The following is a 26,859-nucleotide window of genomic DNA, read 5'->3' on the forward strand; positions in this document are numbered from 1 at the left end:
CACTTGCCTAGGAAGCGCAAGGCCCTGGGTTCGGTCCCCAGCTCCGAAAAAAAGAACCAAAAAAAAAAAGAAAAAAGAATTTAAAGAATTGGAGATTAACATGCCTAAACAGAGCTTTGTTTGGCTATATTGTTAAAATTCTTGTTTTTATTTTTCTTTTGTATGTGTTTGTCTATGTTTGTGTCTGTCTCTCTGTGTGTACTTTTTGTTATATTGTTCATATTCTTGATTTTTTTCTAAATAAAAACATTTACATATTTTTTGTGTGTATTTGTTTGTGTCTGTCTGTCTGTGTATGCACTTGTGTTCCCACTTGTGTGATCAGAGGAATCTACTGGAATTGGCTCTCATCTTTCACCCTGTTATTGCAGGAATTGAATTCAGGTCATTAGCTTAATGGCAAGACCTTTACCTACTGAGCCATCTGCCCTTCTAGCCTTTCATTAATTTGTTTCTTAACTTTTGTACATGTACATATTAGTGTTGAGCATATTCCCCAAGTACTTTCCTTTCCTCTTTCTTTCCACCATCCTCTCCCATTGGTCATTTTCCTTAGACAGCTCTATTTCTGTTTACTAAAATTTATTATTATTGGAGTAGGGTGGCATGGCATGATGTTTGCGTGGAGGTTAGAGACAGTGTTGGAGTTGGTTTACGCCTACATTTACGTGGTGTCTTAGGTAGGGTTACTGTTGCTGTGATGAAACAAAAGCAAGTTGGGGAGGGAAGAGTTTATTTGGGCTGCACTTCTGCATCATATTCTATCATTGAAGGAAGTCAGGACAGGAACTCAAACAGGGCAGGAACCTTGAGGTAGGGGCTGATGCAGAGGCCTTGGTGAGGGACTGCTTATTCGCACTAATTAAGAAAATGCCATACAGCATTTTCTCAATTGAGGTTCCCTCCTCTCAGACCGACTGTAGTTTATGGCAAGTTGACGTAGAACGAGCCAGCACACATGGGCTCCACTTAACTGATTTCAGATTTGCCTATCAAGCAAGCTGCCTTCCCTCCTGAGCTGCCTCTCCCCTCATTTCTCCTTTCACGTCTTGTAACTCAGCCTGGCCTGGGACTGGGGATCCTTCTGCCCATTGCTCCGTGTTGTTGTTATAGACATGAGCCATCGTGCTGAGTTACTTAACAATAATTCTGAATCAAGTGGTTCATATTATGTGTGTTTCCATGGAGTCTGATTTTGAAGTTCATATTTTTATAAGAAATCTATTTTGTAGCGTGTATATATAGGTCATTCTGAATCAAGTTAATTTCAGATTTGATTGGGACCTTGTTTCTGGCGTATTGAACAGAGCTCTGTAACAGAAATTTGGGCATACCGCCATTTCCAGAGTCTGGTCCAAATAAACAAGAACAAACAAGGGTTGTCTTTTTCTTTGCTGAAGGCTTTCTCTGTCTGGCTTGTCTCAGGACTCTTACCCCTTTTCTGCCCATCTCTGTTTGCTATTCAGGGCAGAAGGATTTAGATTTTCATTTCTTAGTTGCTTTCAAAAGGCAAATATATATTGTGGCTTTATTTATATGTAAGAGTCTCTGCTTGAAACCTATAATGCTCTCTCTCTAGGGGCAGTTATGAAGTTTGGTAAGCTTCCTGATGAATGCACTATAGAAAGTAAGGACAGATCAAGTACTATTGCTGTGGCATGGCTCTTTCTGTCTGCTTCTTTCTGTTGCATTGGGACAGGCTCCCCCTCCCCCACCCACCCCCCCTTTTCTGGAAGATTTTTAAAAGAAGCCCATGTGTTCCTCCCCTTCCCACCAAAATGACAAGAACAGGAAGGGGAACACATTTAAAACAATATATTTCTTTGTGCTAATTTTACATAACACTTTTTTAAGATTTATTTTTTAAATTATATGTATTGGTGTGAGTTTGTGCAGATGAGTGTGGGTGCGTTCAGAGTCAGAAAAAGGTGGAGTTGGGGTTAGAGGCAGTTGCCTTTGATATGATATGGGTACTTGGAATTGAAGTGGGTCTTTAGGAAGACCACTTCATCTTTCCAGCCCATACAGTCAAATATCAGAGAATATTATGAATAGAAGTTTCCAGAAAAATAGCAAAGCCATGGCCATGTTTAAGATTTACAAAGCCAGGTGCCTGGTAGAACCTTCCTCTATGTTTTATCTAGTAACCATCCTTGTGATTACTAGTAAATTATTTTGTAGTATACTAATGGGCCACCAGCTTTCACCAACCAAAAGGCTAAGAAAGTTCTAAGATTATTCTGTAATAGAGATTTCCTACCTTGCTGTATGTAATTAACCTACTTGATATTTCAGTATGCAGTGTATTTGAGAAGTGCTTTCGTGGGGTTGGGGATTTAGCTCAGTGGTAGAGTGCTTGCCTAGGAAGTGCAAGGCCCTGGGTTCAGTCCCCAGCTCCGAAAAAAAGAAAAGAAAAAAAAAGTTTTTCACCATAAAGAAATAATAAATGTTTAAAGAAATAAACATTTAGCTTGATTTAAACTTCAGTTTACACATGTATCAAAAAATTTAATACAGTACTATTTATGTGTAGCCTTTGTGTACCATTTACAAAAAATAAAACCATGAACTTGTGAAGTGTGACCTAACTTCCGCAGTGTTGTAAGACCAGAGCTCAGCCTACTCTGTCTGCTCTTCTGCTTGCCTTTACTCTGAGCACACTGTGCTTCTCCTCAGTGGCCGCTGAGGTGAGATTTCTTTTGTGGAATGTTTTGATGCTCCTCCAGAAAGATTTTTAATGGGTTCTGGGATTGACCACCTGACTCATACTAGTGTTCTGCCACTGAGCTGTCCCTACATGTTGCTTTAGAATGTTAACCATTCTAGTCCTTGTTTTGTGTCATATACCTGCAATTGAAGTACTTTAAACTTTTCTTGATACCTCCTGATGACTGATGCTAGCTGTAATTATAGTAGAACTATATTAATTCATCAGCTAAACCACAGACAGAACGTGACCAACAGTTTCTTCTGAGTGCTCCTTTCCATGCCTGACCAGCTTGCTCATCATCCCCTAGCCCAGCAGTTCTCAGCTTCCGTAATGCTGTGATTCTTTAATACAGTTTCTCATGTTGTGATGACCCCCCAACCATAACATTATTTTGTTGTTACTTTGTAGCTATAATTTTTCCACTGTTATAAATCATAGTATAAATATCTGATATTCAGGATATTCGATATGTAATCCTTGTGGAGGTTAGGACCTATAGATGCAGAACTGGTGCCTTGGGCCTTCTGGTTTTGTCATCATATATATGTGTCTGTCCCTTCATGGAAATCATAGTCTTGAAGGAAACTGGCTAGACCTATATTCCTAAGCCATTACTGTTTAATACTTCATTTTGGGAAGCTATGTGTCTGGTATGGCTTGCATTTTAAAAACTCAACACTGGGCCCAGTGGGACGGATCAGCAGATAAAGTAGGCTTTTGCCTGATGACCTGTTTAGTTCCTGGGGACAACATGGTGGAAGGAGAGAACTACCTTCTCATTATTGTTTTGTTTCAGCGTTTCACTATCTGTTGTCCTGGCTCTCCTGGAACTTGCTGTGTAAACCAGGCTCTCCTGGAACTCAGAGATTCATCTGCTTCTCTAAAGGCATTCACCACATGTCCAGGGAGAACCAACTTTTCAAAGTTGTTCTCTGACCTCCACACATGGGACTGGCTGTGTGATGCTGTGCGCATGCACAGGTCCACACCCACACCCACACCCACACCCACACATCCACACACATTTTAAAGATTTCGGCATTGTCTTTTCTGAGATTTATCTGTTTATTGTTGTCAATGTGTAATGATAAGAAGTATAAGCAAGCCTTTCTTTGTATTTGTATTTATGGACTTAGAGTTTTTCTTGTGTAATGATGTAGAGATACATTCTTAGCTTCTCTTTCATGTGGTAAACTAGTGTTTCATTTGAGTAATACATTTCCCCCACTATACCATAACTCTAAGAAAACAAGTATGCTTTTAAGTCTAAGTTTGTTTCTGAGTTTTGTATTGTTCCATTTACTTAATTTTGTATGGCAACAATACTGTCTTAGTAAGACTTCATAATGAATCTCAGCGAGGTTTTTTGAAGATTTATTTTTATGATTTTTATCATGTGTAGGTGTGTACATGTATGTCTCTGTGCATATGTGTAGGTACTATAGATGGGTATGAACCACCCAACATGGGTGCAGAGAACTAACTGAACTTGGGTCCTCTGAAGAGCAGCAGTGCTCCTACCTGCTGAGCCAACCCTATAGTTCCACAAATAATTTTAAAACCACGTCTTTCCCCCTTTGTACTCTTTCATATATGTCTTGAACCATGAAAAACTTGGGATTTTTATTCTAATGCATCCAACTTGTAGGTTAACTTAGGAAGATTTGTCATCACTTTTACATTGGTTTGAAGGCAGGTCAATGAAAGATAAATTTGTCAGTGTGTAAGTAAATTAAGATTGTGTTGTATCTGGCTTTGAAGGTCACATGATCTTTAAATTTCTCTTTTGAAATCTTTATTTAGCTGCTTTCAATTTTCCCCGGTATCACTATAAGTAAAGCATAAAGGAAAGAGGTTTAGGTTTATGTCAGGGCATTCTAATACGTTTTTTGAGCAGAATATTATTTTTTATTTAAAATTTTATATGTATGGGTGTTTTGCCTGCATGTATGTCTGTGTATCATGTTTGTGTTTGGTGCCTATGAAGGCCAGAAGAGGGGGTCAGAGTACGGATGCTAGGGATCAAGCCTGTCTCCAGAGAGCCATTTCTCCAAAGCCCGCTGCATTATCTTTTAAAAGTTAATTGTAGCTGTTAGTACTTGCTTACCTTATACTCATTGCATTTTCAACCAGACAAAACCTTAATGCTTATTAAAGTTGCTCTAGGAAGCTCTTTAAAGTTGCTAGAGGCAAAACTGAGGTTTAAACATAGTTTCCATTACTTTACAATATGTAATGTGGTATGTTTAAACCTTATATCTTTAAAATGCTCTGTTTACTTGTTCACTTACTATTTACTTATTCTTGTGAGACATGCTTTCATCATGTAGATCATGCCCAGCAAGAAATACTTTATCTTAATCTTGGGATGTAGAAGAGATAGATTAGTTTGGCAAATGAGATTTATATTTGATACATGTTTTGGGGGGAGGTTATTGAAATAGTCTCATTATGTAGCCCTGGTTGGTCTGGAACTCTGTTGACTGGTGACCTCAAACTTCTAGAGGTTCACTTGCCTCTGTCTCCTGTGTCCTGGGATTAAAGTGCTCAGGACACCACATCTGGACAGATTACGAAGCAATGCTATAGATTCTACTCACTAATCAGAATGGACAGATGTGCACACATGTACGCCTCAGATACTGAATCAAAGGCCTTGCACACGCTGCCACCACTACTTAACTCCATTTTCGGCCCCATCAGAATGGACTTAATGGTCTATAAACTGCATAACATTTTATAACAATGAAGTAAGAGAGCCAGTATTGAAATTGTTTTGGGTCCTTTTCTCTTAGGACCAGATGTGAGTTGCTGGACAGATGTGATTTGGATTCTTGTGATTTAGAATTATGATACTAGAGAGGGGTAGAACTTTAAAAAAGAGAATTTTTCAAGTAATTTAAAATAATATCTAGAATACTTGTACAGTGTATAACAGGCAGGAGAATGCACAAAAGCTGACTTTCAGAAGCAAACTGTGGAAACAGGAAAAGCAGTTTAGCCCTTTTGAACTAATTTTTCCCTTTAAGGCTAGAGCTATGTGGGATGTTCTATTAATAGAGCTAAGAAACTGAAACATGAAGTTTTCAGCTTGTTTTCTTTCTGGGTGGTTACTTTTGGTGGGGGGTAGATAAAATTCTTATGCTTATGTTTTAAAGACTAGACTGGGCCAGATGTCATACCCATGGACCAACTAGAAGACTAATGTAGCAGCTGATGTGAGAGACATGTAGTGATTTAGGATTGAAGGGTTGGAAATAGAAGGAAGCAGATTTCTGGTATATGAAAGTAAATGTAACAAGATTGAGCAATGACAAATATGAAGTAAAGAATATATATATATATATATATATATATTTCAATAGAGAACTGAAGTAAACTCAAAAAATAGGCTGGAGAAGACTTACGTGTTTGTGTCATATTTATTTTGAGGCATCACTAAAGGAACAGGGAAAACATGTTTGTGATGTGCATAGCACTTTAAGTATAAATGTGGATGTGTTACAGAGAACACATCTCAGATCAGTACTCTAAGCTCACTTTGCAAAGGAGATGGAGTGAATATGCAGGAGAGGTAGGAGTCAGTGAAGGTAAGTAGTCCCTCTCATGGCCGAACAGATTATCCATACTTCTGCTGTGTGGAGTTACAGATTCCTGAACTTAATTCCAATGACAATAGAATGTAACTAAAATTAGTGCTTAGCTAAATGGTAGTGGACCTTCACTTACCCAGCATTTATGAGGATAGGGGTTCTATCTTTAACACCACAAAAAAAGCCAGTTTAGAGCCAGGCAGTGGTGGTGCACACATTATTAAGTCCCATCATTTGGAAGGCAGAGGCAGGCAGATCTCCTGAGTTCAAGGTCAGCCTGGTTTAGAGAGTGAGTTCTGGGACAGCCAAGAATACACACAGAAACCCTGTCTGGAAAAGAGGGAAAAAGGAAAGGAAGTTAGAGGCGTTCTAAGAGTATACGTCTACACTTTATAACAACAGAAACTGTGTTAGATAGTTCTCAAAATTACTGAGGGAACATTGTCAGGGTATGAGTCGTTTCCATCACAGAACTATCTTTTAAATATTTTGTTTGCATTTTGTGAATGTATTATGTATGTATGCTCTCACTATGCACGACTCGTTTGTGTCCAGAGTCCAGAGTGTAGGGTATTAGAGTCTCTGGAGCTGGAATTATAGGCAGTGGTGAGCTGTGTGATGTGGGTACCAGGAGCCCTCTGTAAGAGCAACAATTGAGCCATCTCTGCGGGTCTCTCTCTTCTGGGGGAGGGGTGCCAAAAAAACTATTAAAACAAACAAACAAACAAAAAATCCCACTAATAAGGTAGACCTCTACAGTTTTCATAGTGTTGATAGAAGGCACAGGACTTAAGGGTCAAAGACACAGAACTTCTTCATTCCTGAGACAGCAGAATGTTAGCATTTGTGCCCTCAGCTCCATGGAAGTCTAAAGTCAGGTTGTCTGAGGGCTTGGCATAAAAACAGTTAGCAGCTGAGCCATCTCACTGACCTTCGTCTTCAGTGTTTTAGGTTAGTTTGTTACAGGGGTGTTATCTCTATGTTAGGGAACACAAACTGTTAGAATGTGAATTGAGCTCTGCGTTTGCCTTGACCTTTGCCCTGAAGATAGATGACATCTTTATTATACTGGATGATAAACAAGCCTTCCTAGATCTTCAGTGGGAAATATGATTTCTAGACCCGAGGACTATTTCCAGTACAACTGTGTTTTAACAAGAAAATACAGAGCAAAAGAGTCAGTGCCTGTCTTCACAAGATGGGTAAAAGCACACAGATCTAAGTAGATCTGAGTGCATCTTCTATCTACCTGTGCTGTATACCTTCTTGGCTTCTGGTAAAAGTTTCCATGATTGCACAACTCGGTGGTCCCTGATAACTGTGACAGAGGAACCACAGATCTTTTTTCTTTGACTCAGAAGAAAGACATTAAATTGAGGTTATTTCCTATAGAGTGCTGAGCTCCTTTACCCTGCCCAGGAATTAAGACCCAGATAGCTGACTAAATTAGAGAGCCAGGTGGTTTCTCAGTTCTTGTATTGAGTTTTTACTTGGCCTAAGGCATGAATGTAGCTGTTGCAGGATACATTGTGCACATATGGCCTTGTCTTGCAGAAGGAATTGCTATTCTGTCATCTATAACAATCTAAACCACTGAATTGAACTGACACAGATGGCTCTAGGGCCAGGGTGGTTGTCATTGATTGCTTTAGCTAGTCAGGGACAAATTGCAGATCTAATTGGATGACTTGGCTCAGCGTAGGAATAATTGCCTCAGAACATAATCTAATTAACTTATTAGTTTTCCTGTGGGATCCCTCTACTCCCTTAAGAATGAATCCTTCCTTAAACACTTGAAGGTCTCTTATGACCACCTCTAATTATATAAAGTCACAACATTCCTTGTTCTTACTTGATTTCAACATGAGAAGTACTCTGGCTTGCATATTCCTTTATAGTTGGTGCTTCCTAAACAACACATTGTTTAGAATTCCCATTTCCCTCACACCAACTACTGAACTCGGGGAGCACATGATGACAGTTTCTCTAGTATGCCATCCAGATTAGCTGTAGGCTTCTCACTTCAGTTCATGTAATTAGTACCTTTTTTTGGAGAGTGTACCTGAAGGTGGGCAGTACAATCTGTTCTGTTTTATCTGTGTCACTAGCCAGATGGCATTCATTTGTCCTTTGGAGTGATTGAATGATAGATGTAGGAATGGGGATAGAACAGATACTTGGATAACTTTGTTCCCAAGAGGCCGCTGTGTGAGGTTAAGGAATATGGTCATCAGAGCTCTCTGTGAGGACTTGCACAGGTCCTGCCTGAATATTTGCATTGTTTGTGGGTAATTGTACCAGAGGATTTTCTTTTGGGAAGAGGGCTCCAGTGTGATCTCAAAGGCATCATCATTATCTCTCCTTTTTTAATTTAACTTTCTGAGATACTTTTCTCTCATAGGTGCCAGGGTTGTTGATTTCTTCTCATTGTCAGAAAACCAGTGTATTACATTTCAGTATTTAAGATCTATCTATTGTTTGGAATGGTTAGGTGCAAGAGGAAAAAGAACATTTTAATTAAGCGTACAGAGACCTTTTATGCCTCCTTTGTTGCTCAGTTATAGGTTAAGGACTTAGGTTTTGTTTTTATTTGTTTGTTGAGAATTGGGTGTCATGTAGCCCAGGCTGGTCTGGTTCCTCACGTAGTCAAGGAGGGCTTTGAACCTCTCATGTTTCTGTCTCCAGTTTCTTGAATGTACATGGTAGGCAAGCACACTGCCAACCAAACTATATAATGTGGAACCTTAGCCCTTTCAGTATTTTGAACTGTTTATTTTTGGGGGGTAAGCTTGAGGACAATTAGTGTTTAAAGGAGAAATCCTGGGGTGAGCAAGCTGTAAATCTTGGATGCTGCCTAGAGGAGAATGGAGAAGCAAAGGGGGAAAAGCAAGCAGCTTGAGTTGGCTTAGAGGTCAGCCATATGTCAGGAGGCAACCTCACAGCTTAGCAGGGCCTTTAGTCGTTTTACATGCTAGCAGCGTGGCTCTATAGAACCTTGGATGTCCTTCTTCTAGTTTTAGTGGTCTTGATGACTTTTTTTGCAAAGACTAGCATTGACCACTCCAATAGAACCACCTGACCAACCACAGGTGTTAGCTGAAGTACTAATACCCTTTAATCTTCTCTACCCACAAGCATCTTATATTGCTAAATGCTGGAGCAGCTCTCTCAATGAGCAACACAACGGTCTCTCATAGCTCAGACAATGCTTCAAAAGTCTGCAAGCTTTTCTGAATTACTGTGAATGGTAGCTTTCCTTTTCTTCTCTCTGACTCTGTCCTAAGTGTGCTTTCCCTAACACCATGGGCTTCCCTGCTGTTAGCCACTGAACCATCTCTTTAGCCCCAAATGCTGTATTTTAAAAACAATTTCATAGGCTCTTACTGGGCAAGCTAAACAGACAGAGATGTAAGAGGCTTGATGAAAGCTGTACCCTTTGCGCTTACAAGTTTTCCCTTTAATGGTGTCTGCCATGTGCAATTCTTTCTGCCTTCAGTAATTTCTATATTTGCCTCTTATACTCTTCTTTTTCTTTTTAAAGTCTGTCAATCTGTGAAGCCTTTAAGTGAAATGTTTTCAATCTACTTGAACTGTGCACATTTATAGTAATTCAAACAATCTGAGTGTCAGCACAGCACTGATCTCAATGCACTATAGCCACTGATTTTGTTGTTGTTGTTGTGTTTTACATCTCTTAATAAAGTAAAAGTGACCAAGCAGGCCTCCTCTCCTTCCACACATTCCAGGTTTCTAGGAAACAGCTCTTCTTTCCTTTAATGAATGGTTGCTTTAGAAAATGTATTAAGTATTAACTAGTTTGAGTCTTAAGGAAATCAGTTTACTGAACACATACTCATTGGAAAATAGGTACGAGATACAATCCCATGGTCCAATGCATATGGACAGCCTATACATTATTTACTATACCAAATAATATTTTCTTGCTCTATTTAAATTTAAAATATAGACTGTGGATATTCATAAAGAAAAAGTGGCTCGAAGAGAGATTGGTATTTTGACAACAAATAAGAATACATCAAGAACTCACAAAATAATCGCACCTGCAAATATGGAGCGTCCTGTCAGGTATATTCGGAAACCTATCGACTACACAGTTCTGGATGATGTGGGCCATGGAGTTAAGGTAAGCATTTTGTATTAATTACTTAGTATGAATCACTTTGAATTTTGGATAGAAATTGTGGTAGTAGCTTCTTACTTTATAGATTCCCTTTAGCTAGCAACTAGTATAATTTTTATAGAATATTTATGTATTTTTAAAGATACAAGTGTATGAGTGTTTGCCTATATGTGTGTGTGTGTACTAAATGCATGTCTGGTGCCCTTAGGAGTCTGAAGAGGGCGTTGCATCTTCTAGATCCTTTGGAAATGAGTTATGGGTAGTTGTAAGCCATTATGTGGATCTAGGAGGTGAGTCTGTACCCTCTGAGCCATCTCTCCAGCCCTATAGAGTGTTCATTTAATGAGTTACCTGTCTGACTAAGCTTGGAACAGAATTTTATCCATGGAATAAGCATTATTCAGAAAAACCTAAAACACTTGGCCTGCCAAAATGGCTTAGCAGGTAAAAGGTACTTGCCTCCAATCCCTTTGACCTGAGATCTAGTCTTAGAACCTACATGGTGGAAGGAGAAAATAGACTCCTGAAAGTTTTCCCTTGATCTCCTTGTCCACACATAATGCCGTGTTGCTTGTACCATAAACAACAACAACAACAACAACAAACAAACAAACAACAACAACAACAAACGTCCAAACAAATAAAACACAACTTGAAAAAGCCATTTAGTAAGTAAGGCATTTAGATCATAGATTATGATTGGTTTTAGAAAATAAATTGTATATAATTTGGCCTTTTATTTTTAAATATTTGTGTGCCTATGTATTATGGGGATGAAGTTCAGCAATTTATATTTTTTAAAAATAGAAAAATTGCATGCATTCTGTTTTGTATACATCTGCCACAACCTCTAGATTTGTACAATATTTGCTGCCTATGACCAAGCTTGGTGGAATTATGTGATCTTGAAATTTGTAGTTTTTTTTGTATTTATGTGTCTTTGCAAATATCTGGAATAGTGTAAGTTCCTTAGCCAGCTCTGCACAGAATAAACTTATACTTTGAAATGTGGTAGTAATCTTTTCCCCAGAAGACTGTTGATTTTGTTTGTATTCTTCAAAATATTTCGTAATGTCTTTTAGGTTTTAAGAATTCTTTTTAATTTTATGTGTATGGATATTTTACCTGCCTGAATGTCTGGGCATCACTTGAGTGCTAATGCCTGTGGAAGCCAGAAATGGTGTCTGATCCCTGGAGTTGGACTCACAGGCAGTTGTCAGCTGCCACGTAGGTGCTGGGAATTAAATCTGAATGCTCTTGGAAAGCAAATCCTCACCCTCTTTTTAAAAAGGAGGTCAGCCAGAGTCTGGAAACTTTTTGTAGCTGGTGGATCGTACTGGTGCTGTTGCTAGAGGTGTTTGCATTCTAAATATTCTGGACTGTCTCGTTGAGAGAGAAGTATTAAACTTTTACTGTACTCTTTCTATGATTTCTGGAATGTTTTGTTCACCTTTATGCTTGGCAGTTATAATGTGAAGCTGAAACCCTTGACAAATGTAGCAGAGACTACTTGTTTCTTGTGTTTTATCAAGGGTGTGTCTAACATTGTTTATCAGAGAGCTTAAATTCAATTTTAGAATATTATACAATAGTAATATATAAGATTGTATTAGTGGCTGTTTTGGGATTTTAAAATTTTGCACAACATGTAGATGTATATATTTAATTTGTTATTTGGGAAAATTCATGAACCCCCCCCCCCATTCAATAAAGAAAATTTTCTGAGCCAGATGTTGGAGAAAATTATAACATTATAGAGTCTGAAGCAAATTAAGTTTGAAGCCCACTTGGATTACATAGTGAAGTTCAGACTTAACAGCTTCCTCACAAAACCATTATCTCAAAAACAAATATCCTGAATTATCTTTTCCCTTCACTCATGGTTGTGTGCTTTAAAACCCCATGTTTTATGTACCCTTGCATAGTGCTAGGATTAAAGGCTTGGGTCCAAATTCTAAAAGGAAGTTTGATAAGAAAATGCAACTGTGTATAATTCAAGTAGGAATTTAGTAAGAAGCATAAACACAACGTCCTAGATGCTGAAAGTATATGGATGAGAACTTAGGTAGTTTTCTTTCTAATTACTAAAACATGCAGATATTTAAAAAACAAACATCTCTTTTTACAAGAGTACTGTGGTAAGGTACATAGCATCCCTAATTTTACTGATCCCGTGCAAGTGTACACTTCTGAAAGATACTCACATTGCTTTGGTTGCTGTTTTTAAGTGTTTTGACCAAGATTTAAAAGAGTGGGTGGCTGGTATGAATGGTATATTTTAGAAACTGGTATGTTTTGGTAGAGTGCTTGCTTAGTATGACCATAACCCTGTATTTGATCCCAAGTACCACAGTGGTGGTACACTTGGCAGTCCTTGCACTCAGATGGTGAGTCAGGGGCATAGGAAGCTCAAGACCACTCTTGCTCATAGAGAGAATTTGAGGCTAGTCTGACATTAATATGAAGATGGTGTGTGTACAATTATCTGTATGTATACAAAACATATACATACACAATTACTTTGTCCCTGGTCTTTTTACTGGTTGGTTTTTTGGGGGGTGGGGTGGGGTTTAGGACTTCTGTAAGAACTTCATTCTCTTATGTTACCCTTTTCGTACAGGATTATAGAGATGTGTGAAATTAAGATATAATGTCAGCTGGGTGTGGCAGGTGCATTTTTGAATCCAAGGCTAGCCTGTTCTAGTGAGTGAGTTTTGGGCTAGCCAGGGTTATATACAGAGACCCTATCTCAAAAGAAATACTACTAGTTCCAGGAGGCAGAAGGAGTAGGATGACTACAGCTTAAAGGTCAGCTTGTTCTGCACAGTGTGTTCCAAGTCAGCTGGGCTGGACACTGAGACTCAACAAACACAACACCCATCTAACCAACCCACCTGCTCCTTACAAAACTATAGAAATCTGGGCATTCATTAATGATAAATTCATAAATGATAATGACAATGATTAATGATTATGTACTGGCTGAAATTATGAGTCAGAAAAGTAAATTTATTTTAAAATGTGCATTTTCACCATAACCAACTCTACGACTCCCTGTAATTGTTATTATTTTTGCCTTTGGTTTACATTTATTTGTATTTAGAAATTTAATTTCTTTTTTAATTAAAATTTTTCTTCATGCAATGTATTTTTTTTTTTATTAACTTGAGTATTTCTTATTTACATTTTAGTGTTATTCCCTTTCCGGTTTCCGGGCAAAGATCCCCTAATCCCCCCTTCTTTATGGGTGTTCCCCTCCCCACCCTCCCCCCATTGCCGCCCTCCCCCCAACAGTCTAGTTCACTGGGGGTTCAGTCTTAGCAGGACCCAGGGCTTACCCTTCCACTGGTGCTCTTACTAGGATATTCATTGCTTCCTATGAGGTCAGAGTCCAGGGTCAGTCCATGTATAGTCTTTAGGTAGTGGCTTAGTCCCTGGAAGCTCTGGTTGCTTGGCATTGTTGTTCATAAGGGGTCTCGAGCCCCTTCGAGCTCTTCCAGTTCTTTCTCTGATTCCTTCAATGGGGGTCCTATTCTCAGTTCACATGCAATGTATTTTGATTAAAATTTTTTTTTTCCTAATCTTAACTCTTCCTAGATAAAGTTTGATTTCTGAGCAGTGTGTTAAATTTGTGCTGTAATAAGAATCATGACACCTGATGTTTCTTCATGGTGTTTTTTGTCATTGAACTTCACTGTTTGGATATTTTTATAATTATAAATTTTAAATACTATATTAAAATAGATTAATACTTGTCTTGTAGCTAACACATTTTACATTCAAGGTTTTTGTACTCCTAAGATTAATATTCTATTTTATTTATAAATTTTAGTATTTTGATGTTTGGGTGAGATATACTTGGCCTTCCTTTAAATAGATTATGCACATTTAAATAGCATTTAAATGAATTTAATAGATTTCATGCAGAATAGTATATGGTGTCTATATTTTAATAGGAATTTGAAATAAAAAATAGCATAAAGTAAGTCTGGTTAGATTTTGGGGAACAGAATAAAATACTGATAGGAGAAACCCACTATGCAGAACCTACTAGAATATGCACATGAAGAACAACAACAAAAGATGATGATTTTTATTATGGGCAGCCACAATATTTCATAGTGAGCGTAGGGAAGGAAAGCTTGAATACTTAGTGGGGAAATGCAGAGTTGTTTCTGGTAGTAGTAACAATGAACAGATATCTAAATTAATTTCTAACTTACAGAGGATAGTTTCTTATATATATTTAGTGTTTATGTGGAGGTCATGCAGAAAAGCAAGGAAGCAAGACAAAGACATTTTAATGGTTAGAATTAGTTGGTGTTTTTTAAGGTAAAGCCTCAAAGGTTGTTAGTTTCTGGTCAGTTATGGAGTTGAGTTTTAGTTTGTATTGTAGGAACCCAGAACACCAGGGCTGTCTCAGCTTTAATGGTCTCCCAGTTATTGTTCTTAATTTTTTTCAGGTGTATTTATCTTTGTATCTGAGTGTTTTGCATGTATATTTGTATACGTACCATGTGTGCAGACCATGTGGATACACAAAATGAATGTACCATGTTTGTGTGCCACTTGTGTGGTGTACCCTGTGTGTACTATATTCATGTGTGTGCTGTATGTATTGCATGTGTGTGTAGTGAGTTTATGTGTACCATGTATGTATGTATACTGGATGTATTTGGTCCCTGTGGAGATCAGAGCAGATAGAGATACAGTCTCCTTCTGTATGATAGTTGTGACATTTTGTATGTGGGTAATGGGACCTAACTCTGGGGCCTCTGCAGGGGCAATAAGAGCTCTTAACCATGGGACTGTTTCTCTGATTATTACTATTATTATTTATTATTATTATTTTTAAGATTTATTTATTTATATGAGTAAACTGTAGCACAGCCTTACATGAATATTATATATGAGCGAGAGCTAATCAGTTACTTCAAAGAAAGAATTGGTCTCATTGATTTCTGAAGCTTACTGCTAGAAAAATAGAGTGGGCTCAAAGAAAATTCTGATGCTTTTAATTCCAGGTAAATGGTAAAATTTCTCATTCATAAATGTAAATGTTTAGAGCAAGAGAGATCTTAAGGAAATAGTAAAATCTTATTTTGTTTGTTTGGGGACATTTAAATAGACATTTCATGTAAGTATTTCAGTTGCTAACTGTTATATTTTGAGATTTAAGAGGCAGAGATTAATTTTACAACACTCCTTCTTTGGAACACAGTCACACACACAAACTGTTTAGTAGAGAAAGCTGAGCTTGAATAAAGGTTGAAAGTTAGGAAGTTATATAGTTGCAGGGTTCAAGTTTAGTTTAGTTCTATTGTTCTTTAATTTGAGAACAGCTTACATACAAATGCTGAGGGTTTTAAAAATGTTTTATTTGTCTTTGTTCTTTCAGTTGAAAGAAATGAAGATGTAAGAATGTACTTAGAACACTTTTTTGCACAATTAAAATGTTATATTATTATGAAATACTGTATGCACATGTATATGGTATGTATGTAGTCATCATATACATAGATCATACAATACACTAGTATGTCTTATTAAGGATTTATTATTAGTTAAATGTAGTACTTCACATCTAGGTGTGATTAGGTAGGGTTCCAGACAATGTTCTCAGATGGCAGTTTAAACAAACAGAAATACTAAAGTTGTAGCACAGTTGTATAACTGAGAAGATAATCTGAATTCTTTCATAAGGTTTTATTTAATGTTGCAGTTGGGGTCATTGAAAAATGGTAGATAAGGTGTGAGAACAGCAGATGTTATTGATAGAAATAGAAATCTCCAAACTTTATAAACAAACTATAGAAATGGGAATTCTTTTTCTTAATGACCTAGTGTAAGGGATTGACACTACAGGTCGTGCATGCACATGTTTTAGGTGTGTTAGCTGGTCATCTCTCACAGAAGCAGCCTTTAAGATCACAGCTTTTATTTAGAGTTTTCACTGAACTGCTCAATAAAAACATAGCAACATATATCTTCCTAATAGTGTAGGCTTACTGCAGACTTCAGTAGTCTAGATAAGAGAATTCTCAAACTCTTTATTCTTTCTGTAGTCAGAATTTGGCCAACCTACAAGTGGATGCTTGCTTTTCCTATATTTTTGCTTTTTAAAGGCTATTTTTATTCTTTGTTAGTTTTATGCACACACATACATTATCTTACTCATAACACAACACCCATAATTTTGTTTTTGAGGTAGGATTGTATGGTCCCAAAACTGGCCTTGAACTTGTATGTAGTGGATCATTTGCCCCCACCTCCCACATTCTGGATTTTCAGGAGTTCTACTGCCATACTTGGGTTATGGCACGCTGAGAATGACGCCCAGTGTTGATGCACTTCAGGGCTCTGCAAACTGAGCTACATTCCCAGGGCTTTGGGTTTAGTTTTTAAACACTGAGGTGCAAGGCTGAATCCTTTCCTGAACTTGAAATCAACTTGTGAATTTTTATTTTTATTTTTCTGATTCAGAGTCTTACTATGTGGCTCTGGCTGGCTTGGAACTCATTACATAGACTAGGCTATGCAGAGATCTGCCTATCTGTCTCCTAACAGCTGGAATTAAAGCTATCACCCTCAGCTACAGATTTTGTTTTTATTTTTAATTATCTGTAAACGTGTGTATGTGAAGGGATGTGCATGTGAGTGCAGTGTTTGTAGAGGCCAGAAAGGGCATTTGATGTCTTATAACTGAAGTTACAGATAGTCATGAGAAGCCTGACATGGGTGCTGGATGCTGTCGACTGAAAAAGCCATTACATACTTTGGGGACACCTTCCCAACTCTGCTTCATCCCTGATTGAGTTGGATTAGATCCATGGGTTAAATGCTTACCTGAGATTGGCTTAATTAATTGGTAATTTCCTTACGAATTAACTTTTTAGAAGTACATGTTAGACAAGAGCCAGCAGTCCCAGCTCCCTGGGAGACTGAGGCAAGAGAATCAACCATAAATAAACTCCAGGCTTTGTCTGGGTCATAAAGTCAGCTCAAGGCCAGTCTGGGAAATGTAGTGGCAGGTTGTAGCTAGCTCATTGGTAGAATGCTTGACCAACATTTACAGCCCTGAGTACCAGTACTGAGGGAAAAACAAGTGTAACATACAAACATTTATTTTCTCTAGTTCCTCTGGATAACTTTCAAAGTGTATTTCAAATAGAGTTAGATAAAACCTTGTTAACATAAATTCAGTAATATAAATGTCAAGCTGTCCTGTCAGATACAACTTACCTAGAATTAATTTCTACTTTTTCCCCCTTTTTTGTTTTTGCCAACAAAAAGTGGCTAAAAGCCAAGGTAAGAGACACTGCTTATCATTTGATCCACAGTACTTTCTCTATGTGACAGAGGCTGCAGAGCCACTAAACTATGAAAACTCCTGTCTGTCTGCTTTTCCCTGTAGGATTTACGTAGATTAAGTATGCTCAAACTTAGATCACATCAGCAGCATTTAGCTTGGCTGTGTTAATATATCCTAGATATATTGATGTTTGCACTTTAGGGACATTAATTGTTCTAACAGGTACTGCTTTTGCTCCTGTGTTTTACAGTTGCTTTGCTTCCATTGACTTACAGTTAGGTTTCCCAGACGTCACATGCGATTTTATTGCTGAATTATTAGGATAAAAATTATATTTGCAATGAGTATTATAGCAGATTGACAGCTTTGTGGTTTGCTTTTATGCACACATAATGCATATATAAGTGTTTATTCAAACATTTTAACTCTGATTCTTGAATAAGTTCGATATCAATGAACATGTCTAACAATAAGATATAAAATGTAGCAATCTTGTATTTTGTATAAATTGATATGAATAGCACAAAATATGATGAGAAGAACTGAGCATAGGTAGCTTTTAAACTTTTAAAATGTAATACCAAACTCTATTAGAACTGTCTGGGAATCCTTACTTCACATTCTGATATTAAGAAAAAGACATCATGTTAAAACATCAAGAACAAGTTGATGCAGAAATAAAATTTTTCTTTCCACATTTTAGCACGGAAATAACCAGCCTGCAAGAACTGGCACATTGTCGAGAACAAATCCTCCCACGCAGAAACCACCAAGCCCTCCTGTGTCAGGCCGAGGAACTTTGGGGTACAAATTCAACTGTATTCTACAAAGAATTCCTGAGACTTGAGTGCATGTTTGCTTGTTTTTGAATTTGCTCTTGTGGAACTACCCTTTAAATTCGTGTGTGCGGTGTGTGTGTGTGTGGAAGTTTCACCCTCAGGAAAGTTGTTCACCTCCTTTAAGACAGGTACTCTCATTGGCCTGAAACTCACCCAGGAAGCTAGATTGCTGCTAAGCCCCAAAGTTGCCTGTTTCCCCCTCCTTAGCTTTGGAATTATACGAGTCATGCCAGGAATTAATGATCTTTTATATATGGATAAATGCATATCCTTTATTTATACATATAAAAAATGTAGAGGGCTGGAGAGATGGCTCAGCCGTTAAGAGCACTGACTGCTCTTTCAGAGGTCCTGAGTTCAATTCCCAGCAACCGCATGGTGGCTCACAACCATCTAATGGAATCTGATGCCCTCTTCTGGCATACAGGGGTACATGCAGACAGAACATTCCTATATTTTTTTACAAAAATTTTACACACACACACACACACACACACACACACACACACACACACACACACACATGAATGTAAATCTGCCTTATGCTTTATCTTAAATGTAGTGCTTCCACTCACATGTGTAGTATTTATGTTGTGGCTCATTGAGTAAGCGGTGTGCTTCGTGTAGTTCAGCTTAGTAGTCTCCATCTTCTCTTTTTCCTATTCCATGGCTTAGGACTCTGCCTGAGTGGCTCTAACTGCATCAGCTACTCACAGGCCCTTTTGCACCAGAGTACCTTGATGGAAAGCTGGAAAAGGTGGTGGTGACTTCTGGTTGTACTAATTGTATCAATAATTTTTTAGGTGTTTGTGAAGGATTAGTTACTTGGAAGTTCCATATTAGATTTCTTGCTTTTGTGGAGGGTGTTAGTCAGCAGCCAGCCATGCTCCCCTCTTCCCCAAAAGGCTTGTGAGTGACTGAATTGGGAATAATGTATATTTTAATATTATATATTATTGAGCATTATAACCATTATTTTTAGTATAATGTTAGAACATTTAAATGACTCCAATAATTTTCGCAACAAATTTCAATTTTTATGTTAAAACGTCAGAATTTTAATATATCACTAGTAATTACTGTTAAAAACTTTTTTTTTTGTCCTTGGAGACTGTGTGTTGTGTAACTTGTGCTACCTTATGCTTTGTGTAGGTCAGAGACAATTCTGTGGTGTCGTGAGTGAATGCGTTACCACTTGTATGCACAGTATCCCTCTCCCCTGGTAAATGGGTTCTAGGGATTGAACTAATGTCTCTAGACTTGGGTGGCAAGCACCTTTACCCCCCTGAACCATCTTGCCAGTCTTTACTTTTTTAAATTAAAATTGGGAAAAAAAAGTTCTGTGTGTGTGTATGAGAGAGAGAGAGAGAGAGAGAGAGAGAGATATTTTTGCAAATTTTGGGGGGTGATGTTTGTCTTTCTTATTCATTATCCCTCCTTCTGTTCTTCGTTGTTAGGCGGAATACCCCTTACAAAACCCTAGAGCCTGTTAAGCCTCCCACAGTTCCTAATGACTACATGACTAGTCCTGCGAGGCTTGGAAGCCAGCATAGTCCAGGCAGGACGGCTTCTTTAAACCAGAGACCAAGGACGCACAGGTAAGCCTTCGCCTGAACACCTGAGCTCTGAAAGTGTGTGCTGTTGATTGCCGAGGGACGATTTCTAAAGACACAGATACAAGTTAGGTGTTACTTTAATGCTAATAGTGGATGTAAAAGGGGAGGGCATCATTCTTCGTATTTCTAATTTTAGTATATGTGCTGCTGAAGCGAGCACCATTCTTTGTATTTCTGGTCCCATCAAATTTCAGTTTTTCTTTTGAGGTTTTTTTTTTTTTTTTGTTTTTGTTTTTTAATTTGTGTATACTGTATACAGATCATATTTCTTATTTTTGACAGAGATACAAGTACATGTTGGGATTACAACTAAAGAGTGCTTTTTAGAGGCTAAAGATGTATAAGTTGGCATAGTGCTTGCCTTAACATACAGGAAGCTCTGGGTTTGATCCCAGTACCATACAAACCAGGCATGATGGTGCACATCTACAGTTACAGCACTTGGGAGATGGAGGCAGGAGGACCTGAAGTTCAGGGTTATCCTTAGCTACTTAGTGGATTTGAGGCCAGCCTGTGCTATATGAAACCCTGTCTCAAAAGCAGAGCCCAAACCAAAAGCAAACAGAAAACCCCCAAATAAAGCTTAAAATTGTTTTGCTCTGTTAAATTTGCATATAATGTATTCAGAAATTTTGGAACAAAAGTGTTTTAGTAGTAACCCAGTTCTATCACCTTCTCCGCCCTCCTCACCCAAGGATGCTTTTTAACATAACACATCTTTAAAGGTTGTAAGGTAGGGCTGGGTTTTCATGGCTCAGTGGTAGGATATATTCTTAGTGTGAATGAGACTGCTAGGTTCATTTACCAGGAACTCCTGCTCATTAGGAAGGGCACAGGGAACAATACTCTTAAATGCTCTTGGACAGAGGGTTAAGTAGAGGTAGTAATAGCTTAATCTTGTTCCACCACTAGTTATTTAGAATGAGTGTGTCAAACTAGTCAGAAACAAGTAAGACCTAGTTTTGTTGTTTTTTCCGAAGCTTATTGTGTTGAAATACTAACACCTATTTTTAAAATGTATTTCTAGAATGTCAATATGTCAGGATTTTGGAAAAATTTAATCATTGTTGCAAATTTAGCACCATGACAGCCATAGATGACATGTAAATGAACGAACAAAGCTATGGTCTAGTAAAATCTTACATATGGTACTAAAATTTGAATTTCATATAATTTTAATGTTTTGCAAAAATACCGTTCCTCTTTTGAGTTTTCACTATTAACAAAAAGTTAGGTCATAGGCAAAAATTGGACTGTTGTCTAGTTTTAGCCCACACAGTATAATTTGCGACCTCTTATGCCTATTTTAGATAAAAAGCGCCAAAGTCAGTAATTACAGAAGATCTTAAGTGTACAAATATTCCTATGTCTGACATAAAGCTGAGTAGATTTCCTGACTTGAATGAGTTGACAATTTCATATTTAAGCCCATGTTCTATTAGTGGGTCTTTTTATTAAAATGTGATAATTTAATTTTAAATTAATCATTGGAAAATAGAATAAAAATCTTACTCAGGCACTATAAATCTTTGCCTTACTGAGTTTGTGTGCATATCCAGCAAACAGTATTGCTTTTAAAATACAGTATAAGCTATGCACTGTGGCATATACTTAGAAGGCTAGAGGATCCTTTGAGATCAGGAGTTTGAAACTAGCCTGGGCAACACAGTGAGGGGCAGGTATGCTAGACAGCGATTACTCTCAGGTAGAAGGACTTGGCTTGGAGGAAGTGGAATAGTTTCTTAGTAGCAGTGAAACCTACCTTTAAACTGTTTTCTATTCTTTTGCTCATTGCCTTAGTTACCATTCTATTTCTGTGAAGAGACACCATGATCAAGGCAACTTTTATAAAGAAAACGTTTAATTGGTGCATGGTTAAAGTTTCTGAGGTTGAGTCCATTATCATCAGGGCAGGAAGCATGGTGGCATGCAGGCAGAAATGGTACTGGAGAAGTAGCTGAGAGATCTACAGGCAACAGGAAGAGGCTGCCTCAGACTCTACTCTCAGTGACACACTCCAAGGCTACACCTACTAATTCATCTCGAATAGTGCTACTTCCTGATGACCAAGCAGTCAAATATATGAGTCTGTGGGGGCCATTCTTATTTAAATCATCACACTCATTTCCCAGAAAATTCCTTATCACTTAATCTTCAATTTGTCTTTATGTATTTTATATTTGTTTGTTGGTTTGCTTTTGAGGCAAGGTATGTAGCCCTGGCAGGTCTTGAACTTGGCTTTATAGACCATGCTTCAAACTGATAGGGACCCACCTGCCTCTGCTTTCCCAGTTCTGGGTGTGAAGGTGTACACCCCTGTACTCAAAATATTTATGTTTTGGAAACATGGCTTTGTTGTATAGGCCAGACTGACCTAGACGGTGTCATATTCTTTCATTGGCCTCCTAAATGCAGGGATTACAGCTGTGTGCCACCGTGCCCTTTTACTTTTCTTTCAGATAGGGAGAAATTGTTTTTCTTTCTGGTTTTGTTGATTTTCAGACAAGGATCCACCCCCTCTCCCATTGTTTTGTACTTTTGTTTTCATATTACCTGTTGCGCTAACTCTTGAGTTTGTTTTCTCATGTTCTACTATAGAGTTTTATGAGGGTATGGGTCACTGATCCTTTCTGAGGAACAAGGAGGTTGTCGTAGTTAGGGTTCTACTGATATGAACAAACACCATGACCAAGGCAACTCTTATGAGGATAGCATTTATTTAGGGCTGGCTGACAGGTTCAGAGGTTCACTCCATTATCATCAAGACAGGAACATGGTGGCATCCAGGCAAGCATAGTACAGGAGGAACTGAGAGTTCTACATCTTCATCTGAAGGCTGCTATCAGAATACTGGTTTCCGGGCCACTAGGGTGAGAGTCTTAAAGCCCACACCCACAGTGACACACCTACTCCAACAGGGCCACACACTCTAATAGTGCCACTCCCTGGGCTGAGCATATACAACCATCACAGAGGGAAACAAGGTTATGTATGCCAGGCTCAAGAACCTCTAGGCTCAGCCAGTGCTGACTGAAACTGTCGTGTGCCACCACAGCAGGCTCTTATGCTCTTAGTCACAGAAGGCTTGACACTGGTATTTGTAACTCACTGTACTGTGAGACTTCACTGCTCAAGACGTTTCTTAAAGCTATAATTACCATTTTAAGACAAGGTCCCCGGCTAGCTTTGAACACACAAAGATCCATCTGTATCTGCTTTCAGAGTGCTGGGAATAAAAGCCAGGTAGGGTTCGAGTACTATGCTAGTTACTAGTTTTTAGAGTTCTAGAAGAACAGTGTAACTCAAGAACCATTTTAATAGAGTAAAGGTTTATAACCAAGTTAATTATGAGTGTTTAGTAGCCCCAGTCTATGATTAATCTTTTAAAAAATCAGTCTGTAAAAACGATTTTCCAATGCTTTTCTTCTTTGCAGTGGGAGTAGTGGAGGAAGCGGAAGCCGGGAAAACAGTGGGAGCAGCAGCATTGGTATTCCCATTGCTGTGCCCACACCCTCCCCGCCCACTGCGGGCCCAGGTATGGTCGCTAGTGCTCTCGATTCCCTCTGTGATGTCTGTTAACTTTATTATGGAGGCTCAAACAGTCTATGCATATTGAACTAAATTAGCTATGAGATTGTGGCTATTCCTATATTAAAGACAAATATAAAAATACGCTATTTCTAGGTTAATTTTCACAAAGTTGTTGGAGTTTTACAATCTCTATGTGTGGTACAGAGAAATAACTTTGCTAAGTCAGTTTTGGCCATTTTGTTTTAGTAAATCTTGTCTTTATAATAGTTTATGATGTTTATTATTTCAAAAGCAAACCATATTGCATGATATTTCATTCAGGTCAGTATTGCTAAACTAATATATTTGTGGCTTCCTATTTATGTATAAGATTCAGTACCTATTTTAGTGAAATGCAGTGACTGTAAGGTGAGATTTAAAAATAGAAAAATTTATTTTACCTTTTTAAAAAGTGTGTAAATTTAAGGTATTCTGGGAGAACATTCAGTTATCCCTTTGGAATTTAGCTAGTGAAACATAGACTTTTTTTCAGATGTAGCTGCCCAGAAATAAAATGTGCATATTAAAAACCACACATTTGAAAGGTAATCATAATGAAAAGAATTAGAGGAAAATAATCTTACTTATCAAATGTATTGTTTAAGGAAAATGATCTGATTATAAACACAGGCTAATTTTGTGGGTACTGCATTTATAAACTCATTTGAACAGGTTTTATATACAGATGTTTCTTTTTTTGTTTACCTTCTAATACGTAGTATTTCCCTGCCATTTTGGAAGTTTTAGTTCTGTTTTTACACTCTGATCTAAGTCATAAACTGTTTTGTTAGAAAACATTGTGTCTGGCTCCCTGGAGCTCAGCTTCTCCCAGTGAGTGTTGCTTATGAGACTGTATAGGCGCTGGGGAATCATTAGTTATATTTTACATATCTGCAGTGTACTCCTGTAGCTGACAGATTACAGTTGTTACAGTTGTTGGGCTATAGATGGTACTACTAAAAGTTAAATCTAATCATTACTTATTTCTTTTGGTGAAAGACCTTTGAACTTAACACTGTAAGAACATGGAGAAGACTCTCTACTACAATACAACATGGTTCTGTGTATGATTTATAACCAACCAACTTAACAAGATTTTTATTTGTAATTTGTTTAGATTGATGAAAACTAGCAATTATCACATTCAATCAGAGGACTGGGGTGAAGGTAGAGACAGGAAGTGGAACATGGAAAGGAAATAGAGTGTGATTGGGATGCTCTGATGCTATCCTTTGGATTATTCTTTCAAAAGTTTTGACGCAGCCTAGGTTTTAAGTTGGCTGACAGTACTATGAAATAACTGTCAGTAGGATGCGTTCAAATTGTCTTCAAGTTGGGAAGGACTAGACTGAATGCTAATATAAAGAATTGTAGGGGTTGGGGATTTAGCTCAGTGGTAGAGTGCTTGCCTAGCAAGCGCAAGGCCCTGGGTTCAGTCCCCAGCTCCGATAAAAAGAAAAAAGAAAAAAAGAATTGTAGATTCAGGCTGGGCGGTGGTGGCATACATCTTTAATCCCAGCATTTAGGAGGCAGAGCTAGGCGGATCTCTGTGAGTTCAAGGCCAGTCTGGTTGATGTTACACAGAGAAACCCTGTCTTAGCTCCCCCTACCTCCCGAATCTACATTCAGTTTAGAAGTACACAATACTTAGGATAAATGGTGAGGTGTCTCTTACAATAATTAATTTAGGTGAAATTAAACTGAAAATATTTTTACATTTTTTTCAAAACATTTATATAATACTGAGGAAAAGGAGAGGGAAGGAGATAATACAAAACCCCATGAATGTAGAAGTCACTGAAAGAAAGTCTGTGAGAATGAAATGCTCTCAGCCTACTTAGTAGCTGGAAGACGATTGTTAAAGCCATAGTGAGATGCTATTGTTGAGTTCACTGGATGAAAATGTAGACAGTCATCTTTGCTTGCCAGCCTTGATGTGGGGGCATGTGGACCTGGGTCTACACTGATGGTGCGTCTTGTTACTAACACCTCTGTTGCTTACTCGTCAAGGTAAGCCAGCATCTGCTCTGGTTTATCAGTGTCAGACTTAGATACTAACATGAGAGTACTAGTTCTCGGAACACTAGTTCTTGGAAAAGTCTCTGCTTAGGTTTGTGAGCTCAAAGCTATTACTTGTCTTTTTCATTCCCATTCTGTCAGAAGTTTTTTTCTAGAGGCTCTGTGAAGTCTTTGTGCACTTGTGTACTAACTCATCTTAAAGCTGTGTCAGTTTGAGTTTGAATGTGGTCATTACATAGAGGTATAACCCACTCCAGGCACACCTAAGTTTTAATTTTTAGGAGTGGACTTAAAGAAAAAAATGTTTTCTAACTACTTATTTAGAGCAATGACTTTCAGAGCATCGGTCATCAACATGGAGGAACTGTAGAAATTTCAGTTCTCAGACTCCATCCTAGACCTACTTTGTTAATATCTCTGGATAGGACCCAGAAATTTCCATTACAACAAACTCTCAAGGGGAGATTGTCATCAGTGCTGAAGCTTAAAATAGTTAATCCTAGGGAAATTCAGGAACTATATTTAGCAGTGTTCATTCATAAAAAGTCATATTCTAGTAGTGTTAAGAATAGTACCAAAATACAACCTAAATAATTAATAACAGCCATTATTAACAGTTATAAAATCAGAAAAATATACTTAACAGTTTAAATTTTATTGTTTACGTTATTAATACTTAACCTGGGTCTTTTAGCCTGATAGAATTTTGAATCAGATTTTGAAACTTGGCTGTGGAGAGGAAGTTGCTTAGGTAGCAGTCCTGAATGACCCACAGCAAGCAGCTGGGGCCTTAGACAGACTGCCTGTAGTGCTCATTTTGTTGGAGCTAGTGTACATGCAAAAGCTATACAGTTGTCATTTATTCCCTCAGGTGGTTGATTCTTGGATACCCCACCTTCAATAGATAGAGAATCCGTAAAAACTCAGGTTCTTTATATAATAAAATGGTGTGGAACTTGCAGACAACTTACACATATATTTCTTATCATATATTTCAAGTTATCCCTGTGTTATTTATACCAATACAGTGTAAGTGGTCTGAATAGTTGTTCCTGTGCA

The 26,859-nt window shown here is 38.0% G+C and overlaps 1 protein-coding gene across 10 annotated transcripts in view; it reads left to right on the forward strand.

The window, feature by feature from the left end:
- Abi1 (abl interactor 1) overlaps window positions 1–26,859 on the forward strand; it is a 78,581-nt gene that overhangs the window by 40,131 nt on the left and 11,591 nt on the right. For 5 of the 10 annotated variants that reach the window (XM_032884383.1, XM_032884384.1, XM_032884378.1 and 2 more), the window contains exons 3-7: window positions 10,271–10,447; window positions 17,738–17,752; window positions 18,460–18,560; window positions 20,053–20,193; window positions 23,646–23,746. In XM_032884383.1, the coding sequence (XP_032740274.1) occupies window positions 10,271–10,447; window positions 17,738–17,752; window positions 18,460–18,560; window positions 20,053–20,193; window positions 23,646–23,746 (535 nt within the window). The remainder of the gene's footprint in view (window positions 1–10,270; window positions 10,448–17,737; window positions 17,753–18,459; window positions 18,561–20,052; window positions 20,194–23,645; window positions 23,747–26,859) is intronic. The other 5 variants (XM_032884375.1, XM_032884379.1, XM_032884377.1 and 2 more) reach the window with 1 other exon arrangement.

This window comes from Rattus rattus, chromosome 14, assembly GCF_011064425.1.
Source record: "Rattus rattus isolate New Zealand chromosome 14, Rrattus_CSIRO_v1, whole genome shotgun sequence".
Lineage (NCBI taxonomy): Eukaryota > Metazoa > Chordata > Mammalia > Rodentia > Muridae > Rattus > Rattus rattus.